Genomic DNA, 12,803 nt, shown 5'->3' with positions numbered 1-12,803 from the left:
GAGGGCCCGGGGTCAGTAGGGGGCTCCATGAGATGCCCCTGGTACCTTTTTCATAGGATTTTTGAGTTTGGGCAAGGACACAGGGGCCCCATGATCCCCTATTGCCCGGGGGCCCCATGAGTTGTCAGTCTGCCCCTGCCCCTAACTCACATTCATACATACACATACTAGGGCCAATTCACACAGGATCCAATTAACCTGCCAGCATGTCTTTGGAGTGTGGAAGGAAACCGGAGTACCCAGAGGAATGCCACACAGGCACAGGGAGAACATGCAAACTCCAGGCAGGTGGTGCCATGGTTGGGATTCAAACCAACGACCCTAGTACTGCCAGGCAGAAGTGCTAACCCTTTAGCCATTGTGCTGTGATTTTCATGCCACAAAACGTGAGAATCACGGTAAAACACGAGTGTGAAATCATGCCTGGTTTAGGGCCAAAATGTGTTCCCAGAGCTTTGTTAGTGTGAAAAATATGCATAGAGCAGCCCATTCTAGTGAATGAACTGCCTTATGTGCGACACACATTTCTGCGCATGAACAACACTTTTTCAATCGCTAGCGGGAACACAAGCAATATGTGAACGGCCCGTAAGGTCCTTCAGAAGTCCTCCAGATGCAAAAACTCTTTTCCAATGAAACAAGTGAGGGGGCCATGAACTGAAAGCAGCCCTGGCCCGTGATACAATAAATCCATGGCTGTGCAAGAAATACAGGATGCAATCACTGCAACGCAATGGTCTTCTGTTCAGATCGCTCTTGGGAGATTAATTGACAGGTGGTGAGGGGGCATTGTATTTGCCTTGAACCCCACACCAGCGGGCACTTGCAGCGTGACCCCTTTCACATGAAAGGGTAACATTCAATGGGAGAGCTATGCCCCCTAAAAGCAGCAGAGGTATCATTCCCTGTGCGGCAAGTGTACACCCCTGGCCTCTGCTGCTAAAGGGAGTAGCAATTGGGGGGCGGTAAAAGCATGGCTAATCTGGGGGATTTTACTGCCCCCCAATGGCTAGTGTGAACAAGCCCTTAGTCTGCGGGTACCAATTAGTTCTTTTGCTGGGTTTCTTGGGAAAAGTGGGTGAGAGTTGGGAGATTGGCAATGAGCAGATCAGGGAAGTACATAAAGCAGCTCTCTATATGGATTGTAGTGGAATGAAATAAAAAGCACAATCCAAGTTGCTCAGTCTGGTTCATATCCTGTGTAAACAAGCACTTCATGTTTGCATAGAGAACAACTGTTTTCTGTGCCGTCCTGATGGGAATCGGATATTGGACCTTGCCAAGCAATGACTGCACGCTACAATCCTATAGATCACATCTGTCACTCACTTGTTTTAAGCAGAACTTCATCTAAAAATAACAATATAAAATGAAAAGATAAAATAATAAGAAAACAACTTTTGTTGCAATATTGACTGACAACCCGGAAAGAACCTCTGGTCCTCAAGGCCAGCATCATGCAACCCAACTTCCTCTGAGCCCAGGTCGTCCCAGCCCCTGACTGGGCAGTGAAAGGAGAAGCAGCACAGTGATGAGCTCATCTCTTTGTCACATCAGAATCTTTCTTTCCAGTACATGAACTGCTTGGCTGCGTGTGCTGCTTTTTACTTTCAGACTGCAGCCCTGCTGTACAGGAACTTCAAGAGGATGATACCAGCAGGGGCGGACTGACCATTTGGGCACTCGGGCACTGTCCAAGGGCCCGGGGTCAGTAGGGGGCCCCATGAGATGCGCCTGGTACCTTTCATAGGCTTTTTTGGGTGTGGTTTGAGTGTGAGCGAGGACACAGGGGCCCCATGATCCCCTAATGCCCGGGGCCCCATGAGTTGTCAGTCCACCCCTGGATACCAGCTAATTATACTGCATGCATTAATTACACTGTTCAACAAATTTTTATTTTTTGCCAGTTTTGGAAACAAAAGGATCCATTTCTTAATGAATTTCACATTCTGAGTTCAAATATAACAATGAAATTTGTCAATTGGCTCTAGTTTTTCTGTAAACGGAAAGTTTTCTACTATAGGCGTAATGACTACATAATGCACAATAATTATATAGATAGATGTCTTTCCACAAATATAAAGCAAGTGATATTGACTACATAACAAAGCCTAAATGGCATAATATATTGCATAGGATTACCAAGAAAAATGATAGCCATAAGCTAAGTTGAATCATTTTAATACTTAGGATTCTCACTAGTTTTGTCTTCAGTTTGTGTCGGTTTTGCTTCTCTTGGCTTTTCTCTTGTATTCGAGGAAAGGGCTATCTCTTACAACTGCACGTGACTACACACTTCAGGTTCTTCCTCACTTGACTCAACCACGAAGGATTCTGGTGCTTTAGGAATTGGTAGCCCCTCTCCATGAGGAACTGGACGTATTGCCGATGGAATATTTGGATAGTGCACAGATAACTTTTTCTTCTTATTTAGCCCTTTTACAATTGGAGGCACCATACAAAAGTAACAATTACTAACATGATCTGTTGGCTCTCTCCAAATCATTGGCACAGCGAAAGGCATAGATGCCTTTTTTCCATTCAACCATTGCTCCAGTGCCGTCCCACAAGAATTGCAGCATATATGTGGTGCCCAGCTCTTGTCCTGGTCTCCTATCTTGCAGCCAAAATACAAGTTGTAGGCTTTCTTAATCATTCCTGTTATCTTCCTTTTTTGTGAGATAAAAGTTATTTCACCGCAGATATAGCAGAAATTATCTGCTTTATTCACACAAGTTCGAGGCATTACTGAGTAGCCTATATAAGCATAAAACGAAATGTAAAGACGCTGTCCAACTACAATCAGCTACAGATACTGCAGCTTTTATGCAGTGAAGTGATGCAATTAAAGGCTAATATTGCATCATCTCAGTACACATGCAATTTTCTATTGGTCACCAGTATCAATTGCGCAATATGCAGCTGAAGTTGCATCATAATTTTGAATGGCTTACGTCATTAGATGGGTGAATATATCATGGAAACTAGAGCCAATCAACATTTTTATGGTCATTTTCATTTTCAGCACCCCAAAATTATGTAAGATTAGCTAATTTTATGCCCAAAACTTTTTACCTGTTGAACAGTGTTATATATTAATGATTGCAGTTGCGTTCATTCGTAAGAGTTAATATTCGTAAGACTCTCCTAAGAGTTAATATTTTAGGTGTTTATTGAGAAAAGTGTCAGCAGAAATGCACACGTTGTCTGCTTGATAGATCCTTGTGTGGTATTGTATGTTGCACCATTGTATTAATAGTACAGATGACACTGTACTACTTGTGGGGGGTGATGAAGATTTGTTTTTTTTACACTGATTGCTTTTACACCCATAAAGGCTATATAAGCAATAATTTCTCCTTCTCTCTGGCTGCATTCTTGCAGCCATTGAGAAATACTGTGTGCATTGTGATTGGTCACAGCTTGCCACATGGTACAAGACTGTTGTGAATAGCCCTGTACCATGTGATCTCTGTGATCATTCACAGATTTCACCCATAGTAAGCAGGGGCGGACTGACAACTCATGGGGCCCCCGGGCAATAGGGGTTCATGGGGCCCCTGTGTCCTTGTCCAAACTCAAAAAAGCCTATGAAAAAGGTACCAGGGGCAACTCATGGGGCCCCCTACTGACACCGGGCCCTCGGGCAGTGCCTGAGTTTCCAAATGGTCAGTCCGCCCCTGATAGTAAGCAATGATGTCAGAAGTGACATCTTGCTTACTACTATTCATGTGATCACTTATTGGCCAATCACTGATCACAGGATCCGGACCTCACACAGAGGTCCCGTACAGCGATCGGTGTTCGGACACTGCAGGCACCGGATCGCGGTGCCGCACACAGCCTATAAATGCAGGCACCGTTTATGAACAGCAACCCGCTCCTGCACTGCTCCGTCTGGCCGTTTATGTACATGGGCCGGACGGGAAGTGGTTAAGAGGCGATATCCTCTTATATACTTGTAGCTTTGTGACTTCAGTTGATTGGGGATTTGCGCATTGATCTTACATACATTATTAACCCCCATGCATCTGTGTGTTTACGTGCATGCCAAAATGCATGGTGCCACAGGACCATACAGTTCAGTGCAGCCAGATTTTGCAAAACGCTCATGGACTACTTTTGCGCATTTCTCACATGTAGGGCAGCCCATTAAACTGAATGAGCTGCCCTATAGGCAATGCATGAGAGCGTACGGGAAGCGTGCGGAAACACGTGCGCGCTCTGTTGCGCCTACATCGTGTGAACAGAGCCTAAAGGTCAATAGTACGATTGGCAGATAGTCTTGGTACGACGTTCCTAATAGATCAATCAAAACAATATTTCCTTCTGTTTAGTAATCTGCATACATTGGATGATATCATTGATAGAAATTTATTGACTTTTGTCTGTAGTTTTGTATGGCAATAAAGGGTCTTAAGGAGCATTAAACAAGAAAATAATATTTTCTTTTTAAATAATATTTTTTTGTGAAATTTGTACCTTAAGGCTCCATGTACACGGGACACTTCTGAACAGGGGCGGACTGACAACTCATGGGGTCCCCAGGCAATAGGGAATCATGGGGCCCCTGTGTCCTTGCCCAAACTCAAAAAAGCCTATGAAAAAGGTACCAGGGGCATCTCATGGGGCCCCCTACTGACCCTGAGCCCTCGAACAGTGCCCGAGTTTCCAAATGGTCAGTCCGACCCTGCTTCTGAACAATGGAAACTGATTGCTGGAAAACCTAGGTTAAAAAAAGTCTGTTTAGCCGCGTTTGCATACCTATATATTTGCATACCACATTTAGAAGCATTTTTTAAAGATAACCTCAGGAGACCTTCCAAAATGCCCAGAATGCACTGAAAAACAGTAAAAAATTAACTATTTCAGACATTTTGAGAGAAATAGAGAGAGCAGAAGCAGAGAGAGCAGTATGTGTGAAGATTAGCTGTCTTTTTTTTTGTGGTGTTTGGATGTGTTCCGGCTCATTTCTGTGCAGAAATTATTGCAGCAGTGTCGAACATATTTTCTTTCATGCGAAACCTCAAAGTATGGTCCATCTGAGTACCGGGAAAACACTTTGCATGCATTTTTTCATGATGAAAAAAGGCTCTGGACAGCATCTGGAAATAGAAGAGTTAAAAAAAATTTTCAAATGCAAACGCTTATAAATGAGTTTAGCCACATTTGCAAGCTTTTGGCGTTTGAAATGCTGATAAAATCTACTCCTGAACGCAAGTTTTCTGCGTTCAAAAAAACGACTGTAAACTCAAATGCCTGTAAAAGACGATGTGTACATGGACACATAGGAAAACATTAGGGAGAGTTCAGGGGCTGCTGAAAAAAACGCTCAACAGCTCCTAAATGTGAGTTTATCAGCTGCAGTGTACATGAGCCCTTAGGGTCAGTTCACACTGCATGCGTTTCAGTTGCTTTTTTCTGCATCAAAAATGCTCAGAAAGTAGGTTATATGGTTATCAATGTCATAGTTCACATCAGCGCTTGCAGTTCCAGTGCATTCCGGTTGCAGAAAAAAAAGTAGAACGGGCTGCATTTTTCCTGCACAGAACTGTACTGGAACACGGTAAAACGCATATAAAACGCACTGGAATGCACCAAAACTCACCAAACATGCTCTGGAACGCACACGTCCCTATTTAAGTTGAAGAAAAAGAGAGGGGAAAAAAATAAACTGGAACGCATCAAAAATGCACTGGAACGCACCAAATACATGTCAAAATGCGCAATGGGAAACACATCCAGAACGCATCTGGACTGCGTTTCTATGGTGTGAACCGGCTCTACAAGTCCTAAAAAAATTCCCCTTATTTGGTTTGATCTCAAGAAACGCAAAGAAGAGGCAAATGAAACATTTGGTGTGTGAATGAGCCCCAACACTCATTTAGTTGTATGTTGGGTGACAGGTCCTCTTGAAACCATCTGCTGCCGGTAATGTGTGGCATATATTAGAGACCCAATTACCGCTAATTATGTTTTGACTCCATACTGACATGCATCCCTTTGTATTTGCAGACTGTATACGCCCTCCTTCATCGCCCTGGCTGCCAGCCTCGTTTGCTGTGTCATCGTTTTAATTTACATACCGGTACAAACCAAGAAATCGCAAGGCGAGCCCGCCGCTGAACAGAGTAAGGCTTTGTCATTACACGTTAATCGCTTCAGGCCTGATCATATCATTCTGGGAATTTACACCCTCACCAACCGCCAATTTCCATTCCAGGTAAACCCAAGTCTACCAGCGTCTTCAGTGTCGGAGAACTGCTCAGGCTCATGAATTATCCTGGAGTCATGCCGGTGTTCATAGTGAAGGTTCTCTCTGCTTTCCCGATTGGTAATAATTAGGAACAAAAATATACATTTCATTTCCATTGTCATTGTAAAAAGAGTGTGATAGGACAGCATCAGGAGTAAAGTCTAAGGCTCCATTCACACTTCATGTTTCCTGAACGCGATACAAAACATGTTTAGGAAACGCGTTGCAAACATGTGTCATGCTTGTAGTGCCATTAAAGTGTTACTAAACCCGAGACTCTGCATTCACTATATCTGGCCTCCCCGGACCCTGCATTCACCATATCTGGTCTCCCTGGACCCTGCATTCACTATATCCGGCCTCCCCGGACCCTGCATTCACTATATCCGGCCTCCCCGGACCCTGCATTCACTATATCCGGCCTCCCCGGACCCTGCATTCACTATATCCGGCCTCCCCGGACCCCGCATTCACCATATCTGGTCTCCCCGGACCCCACATTCACTATATCCGGTCTCCCCGGACCCCGCATTCACTATATCCGGCCTCCCCGGACCCTGCATTCACTATATCCGGTCTCCCTGGACCCTGCATTCACTATATCCGCTGTCCCCGGACCCTGCATTCACTATATCCGGTCTCCCCGGACCCTGCATTCACTATATCCGCTCTCTCCGGACCCTGCATTCACTATATCCGCTCTCCCCGGACCCTGCATTCACTATATCCGGTCTCCCCGGACCCTGCATTCACCATATCTGGTCTCCCCGGACCCTACATTCACTATATCCGGCCTCCCCGGACCCTGCATTCACTATATCTGGTCTCCCCGGACCCTACATTCACTGTATCTGGTCTCCCTGGACTCTGCATTCACTATATCCGGTCTCCCTGGACCCTGCATTCACTATATCCGGTCTCCCCGGACCCTGCATTCACTATATCCGCTCTCTCCGGACCCTGCATTCACTATATCCGCTCTCCCCGGACCCTGCATTCACTATATCCGGTCTCCCCGGACCCTGCATTCACCATATCTGGTCTCCCCGTACCCTACATTCACTATATCCGGCCTCCCCGGACCCTGCATTCACTATATCCGGTCTCCCCGGACCCTGCATTCACTATATCCGGTCTCCCTGGACCCTGCATTCACTATATCCGCTCTCCCCGGACCCTGCATTCACTATATCCGCTCTCCCGGACCCTGCATTCACTATATCTAGTCTCCCTGGACTCTGCATTCACTATATCCGGTCTCCCCGTACCCTGCATTCACTATATCCGGTCTCCCTGGACCTTGCATTCACTATATCCGGTCTCCCCGGACCCTGCATTCACTATATCCGCTCTCCCCGGACCTCGCATTCACTATATCTGGTCTCCCCGGACCCTGCATTCACTATATCCGGTCTCCCTGGACCCTGCATTCACTATATCCGCTCTCCCCGGACCCTGCATTCACTATATCCGCTCTCCCCGGACCCTGCATTCACTTTATCCGGTCTCCCACAGTACACAGAACATGGCAATGCAATTATTTTAGTAAATATAAACTGCCAAATACCTTTTCTCATCAGCAATATATAGCTGTCTTGTTATTTCTATCAGTGTCCAGCTGAGCACTGGTTAAAGCTTATAGGAGGAGTTTTCATTCTCCTCTGACTGTCCTATGAGGCTGCATAACTCCTGACCCTCTGTCTGGACAGTGCTGATTGGCCCTGTGCTGATCATATGTACCCTCCCCTCCACCAAGAGAAAAAAATCAAAAACCGCTTTAGCCATACACACCAAACTGAGCATGTTCAGAGTGACTCCTAGAGCTCTGTGCTATCAACAGATGGATTGGGGACAGAAGAAGAATGGGAGGACACAGGGAGGGGAAGAGCCAGGCTTTGTGTGCACAACAGGGACTGCCCACCTCTGGAGGGGTGACACCACATGTTACCGCAGATCTGATCCATCTTGCGGGGATTGTCGGCTTACTTTAAAACTTTTTGGTGTCACCCCGTGAGATAGGTGTCACCTGATGCGGCGTGCACCCCCCTCACCCACCTAGGGACACCACTGCCCTCCAGCAAGTGTAATTTTCAGGCAATCTTTCCAAGGGCCCCCAGCCCAGCAGCTGCTGAGGCCTAGACAGCCACTTCTTGACCCTCTGTCTATCTCCTAGGAGCAACAACCCACCCATGTGAACTGGAACCCTCCCTGATGAGAAGAAATTCCTCTTTACAATCCTCCTGCCCATTTTTCATCTCCCCAGCCACCTTCTGGATGCACTCCACAAATCTAGCCTTTATGGAAGAGTGGCAAGAAGAAAGCCATTGTTGAAAGAAAGCCACAAGAACTCCCGTTTGCAGTTTGCGAGAAGCCATGTGAAAACTAACACTGCACATCACTCTGAACACACCATCCCCACCGTGAAACATGACGGTGGCAGCATCATGTTGTGGGGATGTTTTTCTTCAGCAGGGACAAGGGAGCTGGTCAGAGTTGATGGGAAGATGGATGGATAAAGAGCAATCTTAGATAAAAACCTGTTAGAGTCTGCAAAAGACTTGAGACCAGAGTGGAGGTTCCCCTTCCAGCAGGACAAGGACCTGAAACATCCAGCCAGAGCTACAATGGAATGGTTTAGATCAAAGCATATTCATGTGTTAGAATGGCCCAGTCACAGTCCAGACCCAAATCCAATGGAGAATCTGTGGCAAGACTTGAAAATTTCTGTTCCCAGACGCTCTCCATCCAATCTGACAGAGCTTGAGCGATTCTGCCAAGAAGAATGGGCAGAAAAGTCCCTCTCTAGATGTGCAAAGAGACATCCCCAAAAAGACTTGCAGCTGGAATTGCAGTGAAAGGGGGTCCTACAAAGTATTGACTCCGAGGGGCTGAATACAAATGCCACCACACTTATCACATATTTATTTGTAAAAAAAAATGTTGAAACCCATTTCTCATTTTCCTTCCACTTCACAATTATGTGCTACTTTGTGTTGGTCTATCACATCAAAACCCAATAAAATACATTGATGTTTTTGGTTGTAACGTGACAACATGGGGAACATTTCAAGGGGTGTGAAGACTTTTTCATGGCACTGTAAATAACAGGTTCACTCTTATAGACGGCTGAGCAGCAATACATGCTTCTATTCGCTTCCCTGCTGCTCTGCTTGACCACACTGGGTACGAAGGTGACTCGCTCCTTGGTAGTTGGCTGCATAGGTACCCAGCTCTGTCATGTGGGGGCGGGGAGACATTCCCTGTGTAAGCTCCAAGTCATGGTTTGAAGTGTTGTTTATTTCTACCTAAAATACAGACTTCCATTTTATTTTATTATTTATTTATTTCAGGTACTTATATAGCGACGTCAATTTACGGAGCACTTTACATATATATTGTACATTCACATCCAAGGGCGGACTGACAACTCATGGGGCTCCAGGGCAATAAGGAATCATGGGGCCCCTGTGTCCTTGCCCACACTCAAACCACACCCAAAAAAGCCTATAAAAGGTACCAGGGGCATTTTTATGGGGCCCCCTACTGACCCCGGGCCCTTGGGCAGTGCCTGAGTGCTTGAATGGTCAGTCCACCCCTGTTCATATCAGTCCCCAACCTTCAAGGGGCATACAATCTAAGGTCCCTAACCCTCAAGGGGTGTACAATCTAAGGTCCCTAACCCTCAAGGGGTGTACAATCTAAGGTCCCTAACCCTCAAGGGGTGTACAATCTAAGGTCCCTAACTTACATTCATACATACACATATTAGGGACAATTTAGACAGGAGCCAATTCACCTACCAGCATGTCTTTGGAGTGTGGGAGGAAACCGGAGTACCCAGAGGAAACCCACGTAGGCACAGGGAGAACATGCAAACTCCAGGCAGGTGGTGCCGTGGATGGGATTCGAACCAATGACCCTAGTATTATACTTTGTGTCTCCGCAGGTGTCTTCATGCTCATGTTTCCCATCATTTCCGTTGACTTCTTTGGTCTTAATGCGGCCACGGCTGGATATTTAATGTCCTATTTTGGCATTTTGCAGCTGGTAAGTAAACACACTGCGATTCATGTAAATTGCTACTTCCTACCCATCCTACAGGATGCAGGTTTTCAGGCTGTCACTCACTATAAGCCCCCTTTCCCCCTGGTGTTTACAGGGTGTGTGTGTGTGTGCGTGTGCACAGGCGCGCGCACTGGGAATACAGCATATGAGAGTTTAGCTGCTAAAACTCCCTATCAATCATGCAATGCTCTCTCATTGTGAATGATCTGGCTCTGGAAGGTCATGTGTTCACTCAACTAAAGCATGGTTTGAAAAAAAATGGGTGCATGCCTGTAAATGAAGAAAAGGGTGAACTTAGCTTTTAAGCACCTGCCTAGGCTTCCTTGTGGATAATCTGGCTTTGCTAGGTCATAGAATTACTGCCGTGCCATGCCATGCCATTGGCTCCTGTGTAGGTTGTCTTGTAAATGATCCAACTCTACTAGACCACGTGATCACTCAGCCACTGCCACACCATGGCATCAGCTCCTACCTAGGTTGCCTTGTGATTGGTCCAACTTTGCTAGGTCAGGTGATCACTCAACTACTGCCAGGCCAAGCCATAGGCTCCTGCATAGGTTTTTTTGTCAATGATCTAACTCTGCAAGGTCATGTGATCACTTAATCACTGCCATGCCATGCCATCAGCTCTTGGCTAGGTTGCCTTGTGAATGATGGGGATCAGCTGGATCATGTAATTACTCAAGCACTGGCACGTCATGCCATATGTTCCTGCCTAGGTTGCCTTGTGATTAATTCAGCTCTGCTAGGTCATGTGATCACTCAGTTACTGCCAGGACAAGTCATAGGCTCCTGCTTAGGTTTTCTTGTCAATGATCTAACTCTGCAAGGTCATGTGATCACTTAACCACTGCCATGCCATGCCTTCAGCTCTTGTCTAGGTTGCCTTGTGAATGATGGGGCTCAGCTGGATTATGTTATTACTCAAGCACTGGCACTTCATGCCATAGGTTCCTGCCTAGGTTGCCTTGTGAATGATCCAGCTCTGCGAGGTCATGGGACCACTCAACTACTGCCAGGCCAGGCCATAGGCTCCTGCTTAGGTTTTCTTGTCAATGATCCAACTCTGCAAGGTCATGTGATCACTTAACCACTGCCATGCCATCAGCTCTTGCCTAGGTTGCCTTGTGAATGATGGGCCTCAGCTGGATCATGTAATCACTCAAGCACTGGCACTTCATGCCATAGGTTCCTGCCTAGGTTGCCTTGTGAATGATCCAGCTCTACTAGGTCATGGGACCACTCAACTACTGCCAGGCCAAGCCATAAGCTCCTGCTTACGTTTTCTTGTCAATGATCCAACTCTGCAAGGTCATGTGATTACTTAACCACTGCCATGCCATGCCATCAGCTCTTGCCTAGGTTACCTTGTGAATGATGGGGCTCAGCTGGATCATGTAATTACTCAACCACTTCCACGCCATGCCATAGGTTCCTGCCTAGGTTGCCTTGTGAATGATCCAGCTCTACTAGGTCATGGGACCACTCAACTACTGCCAGGCCAAGCCATAGGCTCCTGCTTAGGTTTTCTTGTCAATAATCCAACTCTGCAAGGTCATGTGATCACTTAACCACTGCCATGCCATGCCATACCTTCAGCTCTTGCCTAGGTTGCCTTGTGAATGATGGGGCTCATCTGGATCATGTAATTACTCAAGAACTGGCACGCCATGACATAGGTTCTTGCCTAGGTTGCAGGAACCTAGACAGGAACCTATGAATGATCATTTGTGAATGATCCAGCTCTGCTAGGTCATGGGACCACTCACCTACTGCCAGGCCAAGCCATAGGCTCCTGCTTAGGTTTTCTTGTCAATGATCCAACTCTGCAAGGTCATGTGATTACTTAACCACTGCCATGCCATGCCTTCAGCTCTTGCCTAGGTTGCCTTGTGAATGATGGGGCTCAGCTGGATCATGTAATTACTCAACCACTTCCACGCCATGCCATAGGTTCCTGCCTAGGTTGCCTTGTGAATGATCCAGCTCTGCTAGGTCATGGGACCACTCAACTACTGCCAGGCCAAGCCATAGGCTTCTGCTTAGGTTTTCTTGTCAATGATCCAACTCTGCAAGGTCATGTGATCACTTAACCACTGCTATGCCATGCCATACCTTCAGCTCTTGCCTAGGTTGCCTTGTGAATGATGGGGCTCAGCTGGATCATGGTATTACTGAAGCACTGGCACGCCATGCCATAGCTTCCTGCCTAGGTTGCAGGAACGTCACTGTAAATGTAGGAAATTTCTTTAGCCTGGGTCTTGGAACCGACACAAGTTGAAAAAAATGGGAGCGTCCCTGTAAATGTAGGAAATTTCTTTAGCCTGGGTCTTGGAACCCGGCAGCCTGTGTCCCTGTATAGTCTAACATTTGCTTTAGCCCTGAGTCACGGCATGCCAGTCTATTTTTATCTATTCGATCTTTCTTTTCTGTTTGTGTCATTACCGCAGAAATATTAAATAGGACATTTTTTGAAAAGGCT

General features: G+C 46.3%; 1 protein-coding gene across 1 annotated transcript in view; it reads left to right on the top strand.

Moving 5' to 3' along the window:
• The window catches only part of SLC67A1 (solute carrier family 67 member 1), a 100,110-nt gene that overhangs the window by 57,536 nt on the left and 29,771 nt on the right, over positions 1-12,803 (top strand). The window contains exons 5-7 of the mRNA XM_089656763.1: positions 6,016-6,131; positions 6,224-6,334; positions 10,203-10,303. Of these exons, the coding sequence (XP_089512889.1) occupies positions 6,016-6,131; positions 6,224-6,334; positions 10,203-10,303 (328 nt within the window). The remainder of the gene's footprint in view (positions 1-6,015; positions 6,132-6,223; positions 6,335-10,202; positions 10,304-12,803) is intronic.

The sequence above is a fragment of the Staurois parvus genome, unplaced genomic scaffold (assembly GCF_062004578.1).
Source record: "Staurois parvus isolate SC_StPar_1 unplaced genomic scaffold, SC_StPar_1.0 ptg000935l, whole genome shotgun sequence".
In the NCBI taxonomy this organism is placed as follows: Eukaryota; Metazoa; Chordata; class Amphibia; order Anura; family Ranidae; genus Staurois; species Staurois parvus.
The sequence above is the reverse complement of the archived record's forward strand: the minus strand, read 5'-3'. Positions and strand labels throughout refer to the sequence as shown.